This window comes from Echiichthys vipera (assembly GCF_963691815.1).
Source record: "Echiichthys vipera genome assembly, chromosome: 10".
NCBI classification, from domain to species: Eukaryota; Metazoa; Chordata; class Actinopteri; order Perciformes; family Trachinidae; genus Echiichthys; species Echiichthys vipera.
The window spans coordinates 6,235,992-6,258,055 of NC_139835.1; the positions used below are offsets into that span (position 1 = coordinate 6,235,992).

The 22,064-nt window shown below is 29.3% G+C and overlaps 1 protein-coding gene across 1 annotated transcript; it reads right to left on the reverse strand.

Annotated features, from left to right (window-relative positions):
* Nucleotides 1-17,138: 17,138 nt before the first annotated feature.
* Nucleotides 17,139-21,323, reverse strand: LOC310953121 (uncharacterized protein). Its single transcript, XM_083922057.1, has 4 exons — nt 21,309-21,323; nt 20,694-20,740; nt 19,156-19,940; nt 17,139-17,376 (listed from the first exon to the last, which is right to left on the reverse strand). Exons 3-4 carry the CDS (start codon nt 19,803-19,805, stop codon nt 17,220-17,222), a joined length of 807 nt encoding a protein of 268 aa, XP_083778183.1. The 5' UTR covers nt 19,806-19,940; nt 20,694-20,740; nt 21,309-21,323; the 3' UTR covers nt 17,139-17,219.
* Nucleotides 21,324-22,064: the final 741 nt, after the last annotated feature.

A 22,064-nucleotide genomic window follows, 5' to 3' on the forward strand; every position in this document is an offset into this window, starting at 1 on the left:
CACTGTTATCTACTATACGTTATTACACTATTATCTACTATACTATATTACACTATTATCTAATATACTATACTATATTACACTATTATCTAATATACTATACTATATTACACTATTATATACTATAATATACTATATTACACTATTATCTAATATACTATACTATATTACACTATTATCTACTATACTATACTATATTACACTATTATCTAATATACTATACTATATTACACTATTATATACTATACTATACTATATTACACTGTTATATACTATACTATACTACACTATTATCTACTATACTATACTATATTACACTATTATCTACTATACTATATTACACTATTATATACTATACTATACTATATTACACTATTATCTACTATACTATATTACACTATTATATACTATACTATATTACACTATTATCTACTATACTATATTACACTATTATCTACTATACTATATTACACTATTATATACTATACTATACTATATTACACTATTATATACTATACTATATTACACTATTATCTACTATACTATACTATATTACACTATTATATACTATACTATACTATATTACACTATTATCTACTATACTATACTATATTACACTATTATCTAATATACTATACTATATTACACTATTATATACTATACTATACTATATTACACTATTATCTACTATACTATACTATATTACACTATTATCTAATATACTATACTATATTACACTATTATCTAATATACTATACTATATTACACTATTATCTACTATACTATACTATATTACACTATTATATACTATACTATATTACACTATTATCTACTATACTATATTACACTATTATCTAATAAACTATACTATATTACACTATTATCTACTATACTATACTATATTACACTATTATATACTATACTATATTACACTTTTATCTACTATACTATACTATATTACACTATTATCTAATATACTATACTATATTACACTATTATATACTATACTATATTACACTATTATCTACTATACTATACTATATTACACTATTATATACTATACTATATTACACTATTATATACTATACTATACTATATTACACTATTATATACTATACTATACTATATTACACTATTATATACTATACTATACTATATTACACTATTATATACTATACTATACTATATTACACTATTATATACTATACTATATTACACTATTATCTACTATACTATACTATATTACACTATTATATACTATACTATATTACACTATTATATACTATACTATACTACACTATTATCTACTATACTATACTATAGTAAACTATTATATACTATACTATACTACACTATTATATACTATACTATACTATATTACACTATTATCTACTATACTATACTATACTACACTATTATATACTATACTATACTATATTATACTATTATCTACTATACTATACTATATTACACTATTATATACTATACTATACTATATTACACTATTCTATACTATACTATATTACACTATTATAAACTATACTATATTACACTATTATCTAATATACTATACTTTATTACACTATTATCTAATATACTATACTATATTACAATATTATCTTCTATACTATACTATATTACACTATTATATACTATACTATATTACACTATTATATACTATGCTATATTACACTATTATCTACTATACTATACTTTATTACACTATTATCTACTATACTATATTACACTATTATATACTATACTATACTATATTACACTATTATCTACTATACTATATTACCCTATTATCTAATATACTATACTATATTACACTATTATATACTCTACTATATTACACTATTATAAACTATATTATATTACACTATTATCTACTATACTATATTACACTATTATATACTATACTATATTACACTATTATCTACTATACTATATTACACTATTATATACTATACTATATTACACTATTATATACTATACTATACTATATTACACTATTATATACTATACTATAGTACACTATTATCTACTATACTATACTATATTACACTATTATATACTATACTATAGTACACTATTATCTACTATACTATACTACACTATTATCTACTATACTATAGTACACTATTATCTAATATACTATACTATATTACACTATTATATACTATACTATATTACACTATTATCTACTATACTATACTATATTACACTATTATATACTATACTATACTGTACTATTATCTACTATACTATACTTTATTACACTATTATCTACTATACTATACTATACTATATTACACTATTATATACTATACTATACTACACTATTATCTACTATACTATACTATATTACACTTTTATATACTATATTACACTATTATATACTATACTATACTATATTACACTATTATATACTATACTATATTACACTATTATAAACTATACTTTATTACACTATTATATACTATACTATACTATATTACACTAATATATACTATACTATACTATATTACACTATTATATACTATACTATATTACACTATTATCTACTATACTATATTACACTATTATCTACTATACTATACTATATTACACTATTATCTAATATACTATACTATATTACACTATTATATACTATACTATACTATATTACACTATTATATACTATACTATATTACACTATTATCTAACATACTATACTATATTACACTATTATATACTATACTAGACTACACTATTATCTACTATACTATACTATATTACACTATTATATACAATACTATACTACACTATTATATACTATACTATACTATACTATACTATATTACACTATTATCTACTATACTATACTATATTACACTATTATATACTATACTATATTATACTATTATCTTATATACTATACTATATTACACTATTATATACTATACTATATTACACAATTATCTACTATAATATACTTTATTACACTATTATCTAATATACTATACTATATTACAATATTATCTACTATACTATACTATATTACACTATTATATACTATACTATATTACACTATTATCTACTATACTATACTATATTACACTATTATATACTATACTATACTACACTATTATATACTATACTATACTTTATTATACTATTATCTACTATACTATACTATATTACACTATTATATACTATACTATACTACACTATTATCTACTATACTATACTATACTACACTATTATCTACTATACTATACTATATAACACTATTATCTACTATACTATACTATATTACACTATTATATACTATACTATACTATTATCTACTATACTATACTTTATTACACTATTATCTACTATACTATACTATATGACACTATTATATACTATACTATACTACACTATTATCTACTATACTATACTATATTACACTATTATATACTATACTATATTACACTATTATATACTATACTATACTATATTACACTATTATATACTATACTATATTACACTATTATAAACTATACATTATTACACTATTATATACTATACTATACTATATTACACTATTATATACTATACTATACTATATTACACTATTATATACTATACTATATTACACTATTATCTACTATACTATATTACACTATTATCTACTATACTATACTATATTACACTATTATCTAATATACTATACTATATTACACTATTATATACTATACTATACTATATTACACTATTATCTACTATACTATATTACACTATTATCTAATATACTGTACTATATTACACTATTATATACTATACTATACTACACTATTATCTACTATACTATACTATATTACACTATTATATACTATACTATACTATATTACACCATTATCTACTATACTATACTATATTACACTATTATATACTATACTATATTAAACTATTATCTAATATACTATACTATATTACACTATTATATACTATACTATATTACACTATTATAAACTATACTATATTACACTATTATCTACTATAATATACTTTATTACACTATTATCTTATATACTATACTATATTACAATATTATCTACTATACGATACTTTATTACACTATTATATACTATACTATATTACACTATTATATACTATGCTATATTACACTATTATCTACTATACTATACTTTATTACACTATTATCTACTATACTATATTACACTATTATCTAACATACTATACTATATTACACTATTATATACTATACTATATTACACTATTATATACTATACTATACTATATTACACTATTATATACTATACTATACTACACTATTATCTACTATACTATACTATATTACACTATTATCTACTATACTATACTATATTACACTATTATATACTATACTATACTACACTATTATCTACTATACTATATTACACTATTATATACTATACTATATTACACTATTATATACTATACTATACTACACTATTATCTACAATACTATACTATATTAGACTATTATCTACTATACTATATTACACTATTATATACTATACTATACTATATTACACTATTATATACTATACTATATTACACTATTATAAACTATACTTTATTACACTATTATATACTATACTATACTATATTACACTATTATATACTATACTATATTATACTATTATCTAATATACTATACTATATTACACTATTATATACTATACTATATTACACTATTATAAACTATACTATATTACACTATTATCTACTAAACTATACTTTATTACACTATTATCTAATATACTATACTATATTACAATATTATCTACTATACTATACCATATTACACTATTATATACTATACTATATTACACTATTATATACTATGCTATATTACACTATTATCTACTATACTATACTTTATTACACTATTATCTACTATATTATATTACACTATTATATACTATACTATACTATATTACACTATTATCTACTATACTATATTACACTATTATCTAATATACTATACTATATTACACTATTATATACTCTACTATATTACACTATTATAAACTATGCTATATTACACTATTATCTACTATACTATACTATATTACACTATTATCTACTATACTATATTACACTATTATATACTATACTATATTACACTATTATATACTAAACTATACTATATTACACTATTATATACTATACTATATTACACTATTATCTACTATACTATACTATATTACACTATTATATACTATACTTTAGTACACTATTATCTACTATACTATACTATATTACAATATTATATACTATACTCTAGTACACTATTATCTACTATACTATACTACACTATTATCTACTATACTATAGTACACTATTATATACTATACTATATTGCACTATTATCTACTATACTATACTATATTACACTATTATATACTATACTATACTACACTATTATATACTATACTATACTTTATTACACTATTATCTACTATACTATACTATATTACACTATTATATACTATACTATACTACACTATTATCTACTATACTATACTATACTACACTATTATCTACTATACTATACTATATAACACTATTATCTACTATACTATACTATATTACACTATTATATACTATACTATACTATTATCTACTATACTATACTTTATTAGACTATTATCTACTATACTATACTATATTACACTATTATATACTATACTATACTACACTATTATCTACTATACTATACTATATTACACTATTATCTACTATACTATACTATATTACACTATTATATACTATACTATATTACACTATTATAAACTATACTTTATTACACTATTATATACTATACTATACTATATTACACTATTATATACTATACTATACTATATTACACTATTATATACTATACTATATTACACTATTATCTACTATACTATACTATATTACACTATTATCTAATATACTATACTATATTACACTATTATATACTATACTATACTATATTACACTTATATCTACTATACTATATTACACTATTATCTAATATACTATACTATATTACACTATTATATACTATACTATACTACACTATTATCTACTATACTATACTATATTACACTATTATATACTATACTATACTACACTATTATATACTATACTATACTATATTACAATATTATCTACTATACTATACTATATTACACTATTATATACTATACTATATTACACTATTATAAACTATACTTTATTACACTATTATATACTATACTATATTATACTATTATCTAATATACTATACTATATTACACTATTATATACTATACTATATTACACTATTATAAACTATACTATATTACACTATTATCTACTAAACTATACTTTATTACACTATTATCTAATATACTATACTATATTACAATATTATCTACTATACTATACCATATTACACTATTATATACTATACTATATTACACTATTATATACTATGCTATATTACACTATTATCTACTATACTATACTTTATTACACTATTATCTACTATATTATATTACACTATTATATACTATACTATACTATATTACACTATTATCTACTATACTATATTACACTATTATCTAATATACTATACTATATTACACTATTATATACTCTACTATATTACACTATTATAAACTATACTATATTACACTATTATCTACTATACTATACTATATTACACTATTATCTACTATACTATATTACACTATTATATACTATACTATATTACACTATTATATACTAAACTATACTATATTACACTATTATATACTATACTATATTACACTATTATCTACTATACTATACTATATTACACTATTATATACTATACTTTAGTACACTATTATCTACTATACTATACTATATTACAATATTATATACTATACTCTAGTACACTATTATCTACTATACTATACTACACTATTATCTACTATACTATAGTACACTATTATATACTATACTATATTGCACTATTATCTACTATACTATACTATATTACACTATTATATACTATACTATACTACACTATTATATACTATACTATACTTTATTACACTATTATCTACTATACTATACTATATTACACTATTATATACTATACTATACTACACTATTATCTACTATACTATACTATACTACACTATTATCTACTATACTATACTATATAACACTATTATCTACTATACTATACTATATTACACTATTATATACTATACTATACTATTATCTACTATACTATACTTTATTAGACTATTATCTACTATACTATACTATATTACACTATTATATACTATACTATACTACACTATTATCTACTATACTATACTATATTACACTATTATCTACTATACTATACTATATTACACTATTATATACTATACTATATTACACTATTATAAACTGTACTTTATTACACTATTATATACTATACTATACTATATTACACTATTATATACTATACTATACTATATTACACTATTATATACTATACTATATTACACTATTATCTACTATACTATACTATATTACACTATTATCTAATATACTATACTATATTACACTATTATATACTATACTATACTATATTACACTTATATCTACTATACTATATTACACTATTATCTAATATACTATACTATATTACACTATTATATACTATACTATACTACACTATTATCTACTATACTATACTATATTACACTATTATATACTATACTATACTACACTATTATATACTATACTATACTATATTACAATATTATCTACTATACTATACTATATTACACTATTATATACTATACTATATTACACTATTATCTACTATACTATACTATATTACACTATTATATACTATACTATACTACACTGTTATATACTATACTATACTATATTACACTTTTATCTACTATACTATACTATATTACACTATTATATACTATACTATACTACACTATTATCTACTATACTATACTATACTACACTATTATCTACTATACTATACTATATAACACTATTATCTACTATACTATACTATATTACACTATAATATACTATACTATACTGTTATCTACTATACTATACTTTATTACACTATTATCTACTATACTATACTATATTACACTATTATATACTATACTACACTATTATCTACTATACTATACTATATTACACTATTATATACTATACTATATAACACTATTATATACTATACTATACTATATTACACTATTATATACTATACTATATTACACTATTATAAACTATACTTTATTACACTATTATATACTATACTATACTATATTACACTATTATATACTATACTATACTATACTATACTATATTACACTATTATATACTATACTATATTACACTATTATCTACTATACTATACTATATTACACTATTATATACTATACTATACTATATTACACTATTATCTACTATACTATATTACACTATTATCTAATATACTATACTATATTACACTATTATATACTATACTATACTACACTATTATCTACTATACTATACTATATTACACTATTATATACTATACTATACTATATTACACCATTATCTACTATACTATACTATATTACACTATTATATACTATACTATATTATACTATTATCTAATTTACTATACTATATTACACTATTATATACTATACTATATTACACTATTATAAACTATACTATATTACACTATTATCTACTATAATATACTTTATTACACTATTATCTAATATACTATACTATATTACAATATTATCTACTGTACTATACTATATTACACTATTATATACTATACTATATTACACTATTATATACTATGCTATATTACACTATTATCTACTATACTATACTTTATTACACTATTATCTACTATACTATATTACACTATTATCTAATATACTATACTATATTACACTATTATATACTATACTATATTACACTATTATCTAATATACTATACTATATTACACTATTATATACTATACTATAGTACACTATTATCTACTATACTATACTACACTATGATCTACTATACTATACTATATTACACTATTATATACTATACTATACTACACTTTTATCTACTATACTATACTATATTACACTATTATATACTATACTATACTACACTATTATCTACTATACTATACTATATTACACTATTATATACTATACTATACTACACTATTATCTACTATACTATACTATATTACACTATTATATACTATACTATACTACACTATTATCTACTATACTATACTATATTACACTATTATCTACTATACTATACTATATTACACTATTATATACTATACTATACTACACTATTATCTACTATATTATACTTTATTACACTATTATCTACTATACTATACTATATTACACTATTATATACTATACTATACTACACTATTATATACTATACTATACTATATTACACTATTATCTACTATACTATATTACACTATTATATACTATACTATACTATATTACACTATTATATACTATACTATATTACACTATTATAAACTATACTTTATTACACTATTATATACTATACTATATTACACTATTATAAACTATACTTTATTACACTATTATATACTATACTATACTATATTACACTATTATATACTATACTATATTACACTATTATCTACTATACTATATTACACTATTATCTACTATACTATACTATATTACACTATTATCTAATATACTATACTATATTACACTATTATCTACTATACTATACTATATTACACTATTATATACTATACTATATTACACTATTATCTAATATACTATATTACACTATTATCTACTATACTATACTATATTACACTATTATATACTATACTATATTACACTATTATCTAATATACTATACTATATTACACTATTATCTACTATACTATACTATATTACACTATTATATACTATACTATATTACACTATTATCTAATATACTATACTATATTACACTATTATATACTATACTATACTATATTACACTATTATATACTATACTATACTATATTACACTATTATATACTATACTATACTACACTATTATCTACTATACTATACTATATTACACTATTATATACTATACTATACTACACTATTATCTACTATACTATACTATATTACACTATTATCTACTATACTATACTATATTACACTATTATATACTATACTATACTACACTATTATCTACTATATTATACTTTATTACACTATTATCTACTATACTATACTATATTACACTATTATATACTATACTATACTACACTATTATCTACTATACTATACTATATTACACTATTATCTACTATACTATATTACACTATTATATACTATACTATACTATATTACACTATTATATACTATACTATATTACACTTTTATAAACTATACTTTATTACACTATTATATACTATACTATACTATATTACACTATTATATACTATACTATATTACACTATTATCTACTATACTATATTACACTATTATCTACTATACTATACTATATTACACTATTATATACTATACTATATTACACTATTATATACTATACTATACTATATTACACTATTATATACTATACTATACTATATTACACTATTATATACTATACTATATTACACTATTTTATACTATACTATACCATATTACACTATTTTATACTATACTATACTATATTACACTATTATATACTATACCAGTTGTTCTCAAACTTTGTTCATGACGTACCGCCTCAGAAAATATCAGGCTCTGTCAAGTCCGACCACTAAGACCAGTGTTAAAATACAGCAGCGTAGGCCAACACTCAGCTACAGACAGTAAGGTTTATTCCTAATCAGAAGATTGTTTATTGTTGACTGTCTTCAGCTACAGCCACGCTGTAGGAAGGGTTAGCATCAGAACTGACATGTCAGTGTTTTCAAACCAATCATTTAACCTCTGCTCACTATCTTCCATCAGAGTTTAGCTCGTAACTCATGAGCGTGACTTTGTAGCAGGCTGATAATGAAACAAAAATATGACAGGAAATTCTAAACTTGTTTTAAATTACATTTCAAGGATCTTAAAATTGTATTCATTTAGTAATTAATGTTTCCTTTTTTTATTTTGGAGATTCCTTTTAAGTACCACCAGAGAGAGCTTGAGTACCACCAGTGGTACAGTTACCACAGTTGGAGAACCATTGCTCTATACTATACAATGGCCTACTATACTATATTTCACTATAGGCTACTATGCTATGCTATATGACACTATCCTATACTATAACCTACTTTACCATACCATACCATATTATACTATACTATAGCCTATACTATACTTTACTATATTACACTATATGCTTCTATATTATATTATAACCTGCTATACCATACTGTAGCCTGTACAATGCATGGTACTATATTGTAGTAAAGTACAGTATAGTGTACTGTATTATAGTATGATACGGTACACTATAGCTTACAATACTACACAATACTATCTCATACACTATAGTCTACTATACTATAAAGTACTATACTGAATGCAGGGCTTTGTGTATTTTAATCAACACCTTGCTACTTAAATAAAGCATCTGGATGCATCACTCACTACAAATATTGTCTGAGTTTAAAAATGAATAAAATCAAGAACAAGAAATGGTGGCCCTCAAAGACTAGTGATTTTTTTAGGCACAAGGGTGGATATCAACATTAACAAATGTTTGATTGCACAGGCTATCAAAGTGAGATTAGGGTAACTGCACTAGTTCCAGGGTGGAACGTACACTGCTGTGACTGAGGTGTGGCTGGACGAATGTGCAAATAAAGAGCACACCTTGGTGACATTAGCCAAAGCAAATAAGTGTATCTAGAAGAATGAAGAAAAAAGATTATGCACAGAATATACTTTAATTTTTCTGTCCCAAACACAATCATGGATACAGTAATGCCTGTAATGTGTCTCTGACTCCAAAGTTATGAATGTTAAGAAAAGCTGATCTAAAATAATGTTCAAAAATCAAACACTGATGGATCCTGGACGCCTGTCAGGAGAGACTCAGAGACTCTGATTACATTTTCGTAAAATTGCAGGTGTTTGTGACAAGTATATAAGATTTTATGTGATGAAACATTTAGACATTAACATATTGGTTATACTATATAGTAGGAGGACAAAGGTTTTCAGGTGGCAACTTGTCTTGTTTCTTCTTCATCTAGTCAGAGTCGCTGCTGCAGGAGCTACTGGAGGACTATAGCAGGGACAAACACAACACATGGACATCAACGAATAACTTCAGTCATTTACAAACCAATATGAAGCTTAAATTATAGCGTCGTCATTTCTTTTAACATATAAAAATGACAGGCTGTCATTTATTTCTTGGCTAAAGATTAAGAGTAGTCTCTTACTCATATCAGGTTGTATTGTAAAAATATGTTCTATACTTTATGTCACTGTTTGAATTCTAAATAAAATTACATTACTGGAGCAAACATAACAAACATGCAATGCATCATATTTGAGAAAATGACTGGAGCTTACCCCGTGGCAGTCCTTTCCTTTCTTGTGACATTTGCCGTGCTTGTGACCATTCTTGTGCTTGTGCCCATGCCCATGCCCATGGCCATGGCCATGTCCATGGCCGTTTCCATGTCCTTGGCCATGACCACAACCAGGTCCAGGTCCATGGCCATAACCAGGTCCAGGTCCGTGGCCATAACCAGGTCCAGGTCCGTGGCCATAACCAGGTCCAGGTTCATGACCATAACCAGGTCCTGGTCCGTGTCCGTGTTGGCCTCCATGTTGGCCGTGGGGCTGAGGAGGGTAGTTTGGTGGGACAGTACCTGGAGGATGTTGAGGGTATCCCCCTGGCCTCTGCTGAGGTTGGTTTGGGTAACCAGGAGGGTACTGGTTTCCTAAATATGAGAGAAAAGATAAATCAGTAAGTTAACACTCAGCAAAAGTGAGTGCAGTGCATATTCATTAATTTGAAAGTGCTTGTGTTACCTACCTTGGTTGTGTCCGTACATCTTAAAGCTTCAGATGAGATCCTGAAAGCAAAAACAAAACAAGTACCTTTCAACAAATGAACATATAGTTTGTATTTTAACACTAATATACGATAATTCTGTAAGAGACTAGAGAGTAGAGTTTGAGAGGTGAACTTACTGTGTGCTGGAGAGCAGATCCACAGACGCAGCCGCCACCTGCTGCTCCTTTTTATGTGCAGTCCACTTCACATCAGTGGGGGCAGAGCCTGAACGCCCATCAGAACATTGCTGCTTTGTCACCTAAATGTGTGTGGTTGTGTGTGTGCGTGTGTGTGTGTGTGTGTAATATTCAACATAAGGTCAATATTAACTATATACAGTCTAAGATTGGGCTACACACACCCACACAATCTTTTAAATTATGTTGAACTTTTTTTGCTTTTTGTGAAGCAATGAGATTGATTTGATTTATTTGCAGGTTCACAATATGTCCAAGTTTAAACATGACAACAATTACTTTAATACTGTATTAATCATTGTAAATTAACTTGTACTACTTGTACAATTCACACCACATTCACACACCCATGCGCAGCACGGGGAGCAATTCGGGGTTCAGTGTCTTGCCCAAGGACACTTCAACATGCAGAGCGGAGGAGCCAGGGATCGAACCACCGATCTCTCGAAGGGAGGACGATTTTGCAGTTTGTGAATGTATTGGGGAGTAGCAGGGTGTGTATCTTTTAGTAAAGTCACTGCTGAACAAAAGTCTTAATTCAACGCTCCCTGGGTAAATAAAGATAACATAAATACATAGTGATATAAAACACACGCTCAGTGTAATAGGAAACCATGAGGTCAAATAAATAGGGAAGAGAGACACAGGACATACAGTAGATGACGTTCTTTTATGATAAACAGAAACCAGTTTTTCTGTTGTTCATCACAGGGGAACAATCGTGACCAGTGTCTAATAGAGCTGGTTTTCTGTCAGAGGAGAGTCTGAGAGTGGAGCTGATACTGTAAAAGTCCCAAATAGAGGCCAACACCTGAGGCAGGGTGGATAAAACACTCCTGCCTGGAAAGATCGCCTATACAACAAAATGTAGATATTTTGTCTCCTTTCAGCTAATGTGCTCTTTTAAGGACTTTTTTTGAATTTTCTGCCTGTAAGCACATAAAGAGCCCTTCAGCTGTCACATTTACTGTGATGTTTTTTCACCTCATCAAATCTGGAGCACAACTTGTGACAGCTCCTTTCTCTGACCAAATTTTCATTTGGTTGCCTGGGATCTGGGGAGTGGCTCGTCAAGAGAGATGTCTAATAACCGAGTGTGTGTGTGTGTGAGTGCTCACCTACATAAATGGGTGTCTGAGCATTCATGCTCTCTCTCCTCTTTGAGATGCTGGATGTTTGAGCTTGGGTTATTTAGCATTTTGTATTCTTACACACACACACACACACACACACACACACACACACACACACACACACACACACACACACACACACACACACACACACACACACACACACACACACACACACACACACACACACACACACACACACACATACACATACACATACACATACACATACACACACGCACACGCACACGCACACGCACACGCACACGCACACACACACACACACACACACACACACACACACACACACCAAACACTACTGATGAACTGACTAACATGGTTAATTTAGTTTATTTAAATAAAGTTATGTTTACTACTTTAAAAGTCATGTGTGATCCCTGTATTTTGCCATGCCCTTGAGCCAGGTTGTGACAAACTCAAATGTTGGGACTTTTAAAACTGATTTCTCAGTCATTTTCAACTTTATCCACAAAAATAACATGTCTACATCTTTAGCAAAGATTTCGGAAATACAACTTAGTAAAGTATACAAGTTTTTGACTGTGATGCAGAGGTTTAAGGTGTGCACCTCAATTCATTCTCTATGAGATAGTAGCTGTGTTTCAAATCATTCCCTACAATGGAGATCAAACTTAGAGAACAAAGTATTAATACTTTATTTATTCTGAAATACTGTTATTTCTTACTGTTCATAATTTGATAGAATATAGACTGTGGCTATACCACAGCTGTACTAGCATTTTTTTTTTTAAATAACCAAGGCACTTCAACAAAAACTGGGTGGCACGGTGATGTGGTGGTTAGCACTGTCGCCTCACAGCCAGAGGTTTCCTGGTTTGAATCTCGGCTGGGGCCCTAATGTGTGGAATTTGCATGTTCTCCCCGTGTCTGTATGGGTTTTCTCCGGCTTTCTCCCACAGTCCAAAGACATGCATGTGTTAGGTTAATTGATGACCGTATGTGTGTGAGTGTGGGTGGTCGTTTGTCTCTATGTGCGCTGTGATAGACTAGCGTCCTGTCCAGGGTGGACCCCGCCTCACACCCGATGTCAGTTGGGATAAGCTCCAGCCCCCCTGCGACCCCGAAAGGGACAAGAGGTTGAAGATGGATGGACAACAAAAACCTTTATTTTGTGAAAAAAGCAGTGAGATAACAGTAACCATTGTGTCAGAAGAGAAGATTTCAACAATTCTCTCTTCTCTAGGATGATTTCAGCACATCTGTGCCCACAGGACATCACTAGTTTCTCACACTGCTCTGCTTTGATCTTGGTCCATTCTGACTCAGTCTCTTCCACAGTTCACTAACTGGAGTGGGTTTCTGAGACTTTACTTTGTCTCTAAGGATTTTCCAGAGATTCTCTATGGGGTTTAGATCCGGACTCTGGCCATTTCATTGTTTCAATATTCTTAGCTTCAAGGAACTGCTTCACCTGTTTTACAGTGAGACAGGGGGCATTGTCTTGTATAAAAAAGTTGCAGCTGATTGGGAGACAGTTGCAGTGAAGGACATACAACCTTAAATTAAAGTCAAAATATTTGTTCATACTGTAGGATAAGTCTTTTTAGTCTACCTGATGATACATTTTTCTTAATTTTCTTTCCATGACATAATGTAAAGTAACAAAAATACTTGTTCCCTGGTCTTTTATGAAATATATCTATTGAAGGAAGTCCAGGCCTGAGGAGTTAGCTCTCCTGTGTTGGGCCATGCGTTTATGCAGTGGTTGTTTTGTTTCTCCAATGTAAAGATCTTTGCATTCCTCGTTGCATTGGACAGCATAAACCAGATTGCTTTTGTGGGTGTGTGGTGTTCTGTCCTTGGAATGTATTAGTCTCTGTCTGAGTGTGTTACTGGGTTTGAAATACACAGGGATGCAGTGTTTGTTGAAGATCCTCCTAAGTTTCTCTGATACCCCAGCCACATACGGAATGACTGTGGTGTTTCTCTTATTTTCTTTTTCTTTTTCAACCACTTTGGTTTTCTTTCTGGAAGCAGCTGCCGTTTTCACAAAGGTCCAGCTGGGGAAATCACAAGTTGTGAGGGCGCCTCTCAGGTACTTGCGTTCTTCCCCTTGGGCCTGTGAGCTGGTGGGTACGTTATCAGCTCTATGTTGCAGTGTTCTGATACCTCCAAGCTTGTGTTCCAGAGGGTGGTGGGCCAGTTAGTTGGACCAGTTCCAGTCTGGTCAGATGCGTACATGAACTGATGAAGCCTCTTGGATGAGAGGTGAAACGTCTTCCTAGACAAATAATCAAGTCCAGTTGCTTTTGACTGAAATTGCTTTGGGGGTATTGTTGAAATCTTCTCTTCTAACACAATGGTTACTTTTACGTTTTTGTTGAAGTGCCTTGGTTATTTAAAAAAGCATGCTAGAACAGCAGAGGTATAACCACAACAGATATTCTATCAAATTCGGAACAATAAAAAAATAAAAATATTTCAGCATAATTCAAGTATTAATAAGAAGTTCTCTAATTTTGATCTCCAATGTATAAAAACAATACACTTGTCTTTACTTGAAAGATACCATAATCTCAACATCACATAATCCACATAGTTATGTAAATCAAGGTAAATCAACGTTACAAAAAGTCAACACATCATATCAAATAAACAGGTTGACCTGAATACAATGACATGTCTGACAATTGATTCTGTGTAGAGAGTCATCCATCAGTTTTCATTTTAAACTTTATTATCATAGTATACCAAATGAATATCAGTGAAAACAGTTCCTTTTTGACAAATGCTTATTTACATGAGTTGGGACAATAATACACATGCTTTGGAGTTACGAAGAACCTTTAAGGTTTGCAGGTAGTAACTTGTCTTGTTTCTATCCAGGAGCCTCCATCTAGTCAGAGTCACCGCTGCTGCTGCTGCTGCTGCTGCTGCAGGAGCTGCTGGACCACTGCAGCAGCAACGGACATGCAAGAAAACACAAACAAAACTATTCAAACAGCCATTACAGCTTATCATTCAATTCTTGACAAAAGAGTTATAATTGTGACGCTCCCAAATCCTTTTTCATGTTCTCAAATTCTCAAAAAGAAAGATCTTACTAACCTTACTACCTGTATGGTAAATGTGCTGGATTGTGGTCAGATTGTTACAGTGTTAGTCAGTGGAGGTGTCTATAATGTGAATTCCTTGATATAATGGATAAACATTGAATGTTCTTTTGTAGTAGCCTAATATTTGTTTGTTGTGTACTGAAGTAGCATATTACAGGTTAAGTTACTGTTGAGATAAATAATTAAGGAATGCTTTAATTTAATGATTTCAACAATATAGGCCTATCTTGCTGTTTTCAACTATTGTGAAACATCATGGTTAACAGCAGTGACTGAAACGTGATTGGTTGGGCAGGTGTATGGATGTCACATCAATGACGTGTCTCTACTGCACAGACTCTGGTTGCTAAATTACATTATTGTGATGCCAATGTCTAAGATATTTTAGTTTCACTATTGTACAGTGGGAGGTAGGGGAGCTGCGTTGACCATCTATATATACATCTATCCATCTCTATATGCCGTACAGTCTATGGGTTAACAGTGCACAATCAAATCTAAATTATAACTTTTGGAAATCATTTGGATTCTATCAGAAGGAAGGAATACTTAACAAAAGTCCAGCCATTTGTGAGGGCTGTAGAACAACTTTAAAGACAAGCGGCAGCACAACAAATCTTAAAACTCACCTCGACATGGGGAAAGCTACGCGGGTGATGAGGACTACTTGCAGGCTGGTAATATTACAGCTAGCACAAGAAAGAACACGCAAGCCAAAGGCACAGATCGTAAAAAATTCTTTCTGGCCTAAGGTAATAATGGCATCTATAGCCTGTTTTATTGCTAAGGACATACAACCTTAAATTAAAGTCCAAATATTTGTTCATACTGTAGGATAAGTCTTTTTAGTCTACCTGATGTTACCTTTGTCTTATTTTTCTTCCCCTGACATAATGTAAAGTAACAAAAATACTTGTTCCCTGGTCTTTTATGAAATATATCTAGTTGAAGGTAAAAAGGCAGTCAATTCTTATAATCGACTTTTTAAATCATTAAACAAATATTAAGAACTGTATCACATTGCATCATGTGGAATCAAATCAAATGGAATTGCACACCCCTATTGCTGGATGATGCTGCTTCAATGTCACCTATTGGCCTAATGGCACCAAATTTGTAATGGTCACTCATCACATCATATTTCCACCAAATGTGGTTATAATAGGGCAAAGCGTGCAACGTTCATGGATGTTCTGCACCAAATTTGCTGATGATTCTTTAAGTCTCAAATAACGTTTTTGAGACTTATGGTTCAAAATTTACTGTCCCAAACGTAAAGTTCATTATTATAGCATGACCATCCAGCCAGGTTGCCCTAACCCATTTGACACGGCAAGGATTTAGGTCCTGAGCAAGTGTGAAGTAAATTGGATGAACGGCTCTCAAAATTTATGAATGACAGATGGAAAGACACAAAGACATTTCTCGCTTTAGAGTTAGATTAGGAATCTTTCAGAATGTGATTTGTGAAATTACTGTTTTTTATTGTTTAACTAACATTTTGATTGATTGCAGAAGTGTAATTGGCTATTTATTGTCAGTGTTATTGTATAATTGTTAGTGCAATACAGACTCCAAGATTTGTTCTTGGCATTCATCAATAATCTGAATCTTACCCCATGACACGTCTTTCCTTTCTTGTGGCAATAGCAATGTATGTGACCATACTTGTGTCTGTGGCCATGACATTGCCCGTGTCCATGCCCATGTCCATGATGTCCATGCCCGTGTCCATGATGCCCATGCCCGTGTCCACGACCACGGCCACGCCCACGCCCACACCCACGCCCATGACCATGACCATGACCATGCTCATGCCCATGATCAGGACTATGATCTGGACTGTGTCCGTGACCGTGCCCATGCCCATGACCATGTCCGTGACCATGCCCATGCCCATGATCAGGACTATGATCTGGACTGTGTCCGTGCCCATGCCCATGCCCATGACCATGACCATGCCCATGCCCATGCCCATGCCCATGATCAGGACTGTGATCTGGACTGTGTCCGTGACCATGCCCATGACCATGACCATGCCCATGCCCATGCCCATGATCAGGACTGTGATCTGGACTGTGTCCGTGACCATGCCCATGCCCATGCCCGTGTCCATGATGTCCATGCCCGTGTCCATGATGTCCATGCCCGTGACCATGACCATGACAATGCCCACGGCCACGCCCGTGTTCATGCCCATGCCAATGATCAGGACTGTGTCCGGGTCCATGCCCATGTCCGTGCCCGGGACCATAGCTAGGTCCATGCCCTCCACAAGGTGGGGCTACAGGATAGTACACAGGGGGATCACAGGGCTGGGGTGGGGCAGTGCCTGGTGGACATTGAGGATAGTATTCTCCTGGCATTGTCTGAGGAGGACAGCCTGAGGGATACTGGTTACCTGGTCCGACAAAAGGGGGACACAGATAATTTTCTCATTCAGTTTGCATACACTTGATTGCTGCTGCTGCTGCTGATGATTGCTGACTTGATTTTTGCTCCTTCAATTCAATAATTAGAGAAGGAATTTTAGTAAAAGTGAAGATGACAGTTACAACTAGGGCCAGACAAGGGCCTGTACCAGTCTATCAGTAGCAATCCTGATTAAAGCAGATCTCCTGCAATAAGAATTGATGAATGAACTTAAGTACCAAGTTTGATAAAAATCCGATAAAGGGGGGCTAAGTAACGTTACATTGAGTTTTATTGATTGATCAATTGTACTGATAAAACGAATGTGTGATTGGTTTTACTCGTCTTTGGACAGAATTAAATCAGCTTAAGTGGCTTTTTTTGATGAGCTTTGATTTAAAAAATCGATTTATTCTTTATGTAGATGGTCAGCAGTTGACTGATTCTGAATATGATGTCTATTTTCATCAATTTTTTATCAGCAGTCTTTATTTTCTCCATGTTCATTTCTAGGATTGTTGACAATGGTTGACAATACTGTATAAAGTATAATGTTTAATATTCTTTAGTAAAATTATAGATTTAGAAGAGCAGCGTTCTACCTTTGTAAAGTCACCTCAGTGCAAATTCTGTGCAAAATCCATGTAGAAAATGTCTGTTATCATTCCAGCTCAAAAATTCCCTACTGTATCGGCTGCCATATAAGTATCAGTCTCAAAAATATATCTAGAGAGTTACTTACCTCCGTTATTTCCATACATCTCAGAACTTCAGATCCAAACCTTAAAACTGAAAGAAGCCATTTACAGAAAATGCTCAGAAACTTTTAACTTAAGAAAATAAATGACTTTTTATTAAAATGCAGACATAAGCAACCTAAAATTCTATATTGTGTAAAAACAAAGCAACTGCAGTCCACTGTGGAAAAGACAGAGTGCTTTGTAAATCCTTTATCTCTGTCTTCATTGTGCAATAATTCATCTGTGTTTTTTTGTACAATGCGTATATTATGCTGCTCTTTTAATAACCATCTTTGCCATCTTTTTTGACTTAAGAAGAACAGAACAAGAATTCAAATGTACTTGTACTGTACTCTACCTGTACAAATGGCAATAAATCTCTTAAATGTGAACTAAAAATATTGCAAAACAGGCAGTGTAGGTCAGACGGGTTGCATTGTGCAGTTTGTGGAAAATATCATAAATCTGTGTTTCACATGGCTGTATAAAGGCAAAGCTAATACATCACTGGGTATATCTTAAGGATAAAGACATGATCACAAAATAAGACGATAAAGTTAACAAATGAAATACACAAACATACATATGTGCACATGCTTAGATAGCTAGCTACTCACCGTGTGCTGGAGTGCAGATCCACAGACACAGCAGTCGGCTGGCCTAGCCTTTATATGGAGCCACACCTCAACTAGCAGCAGTGCCAGAGGCTATCATCAGGGGCAGAGCTTAAACTCCCACCAACATTTTTGTTTTGTGACACATGCAATGCACACCACTATCAAAACTAAAACTCCATCAGAATAATTTGAAGGGGTCTAAGAGGATGTCGAATGCTCTACAGATTGTAAAAGCAAATCTATGATATTGAGCTTTAAAATAAAAATAAACCTGACTTGAAAGATGACATAATTCCATTAAAGAATACACTTAAATCAAAGTTATTAAAGTCATCACAGCATACCAGATCAACAGGCTGTTGTGAATACAGTGACGAATCATCCATTTGTTTCACTCTAAACTTTATTACCATAGTAATACCAAGTCCATTTTTTTGTTTACATTTGTTGGGACAAGAATAAATTTGTTTTTTCATTTTAAAGAACTTTGTAAGGTTTACAGGTGGTAACTGGAAACGTCTTGTTTCTACCCAGGAGCCTCCATCTAGTCAGAGTCACTGCTGCTGCTGCTGCTGCTGCTGCTGCTGCTGCAGGAGCTGCTGGACGACTGCAAGAAAACACAAACAACGATGGCGGCTTATCATTCTATGCTTGACAAAACATTTTAAATGAGTTTGACACTCTTAAATCTATTTCCATGTTGTGTAATATAGAAGAGTCACTCCCTGGACAGAGAGGATAACTCTGGGCAGGGAA

Excerpts from the sequence above, each read along its gene's own strand:
- LOC310953121 (XM_083922057.1), bottom strand. The coding sequence starts at position 19,805 with ATGGACCTAGCTATGGTCCCGGGCACGGACATGGGCATGGACCCGGAC. Across the intron at positions 17,377-19,155 it reads AAGGAAAGACGTGTCATGGG|TGGTCCAGCAGCTCCTGCAG; the intron begins GTAAGATTCAGA and ends TTGCTGCTGCAG.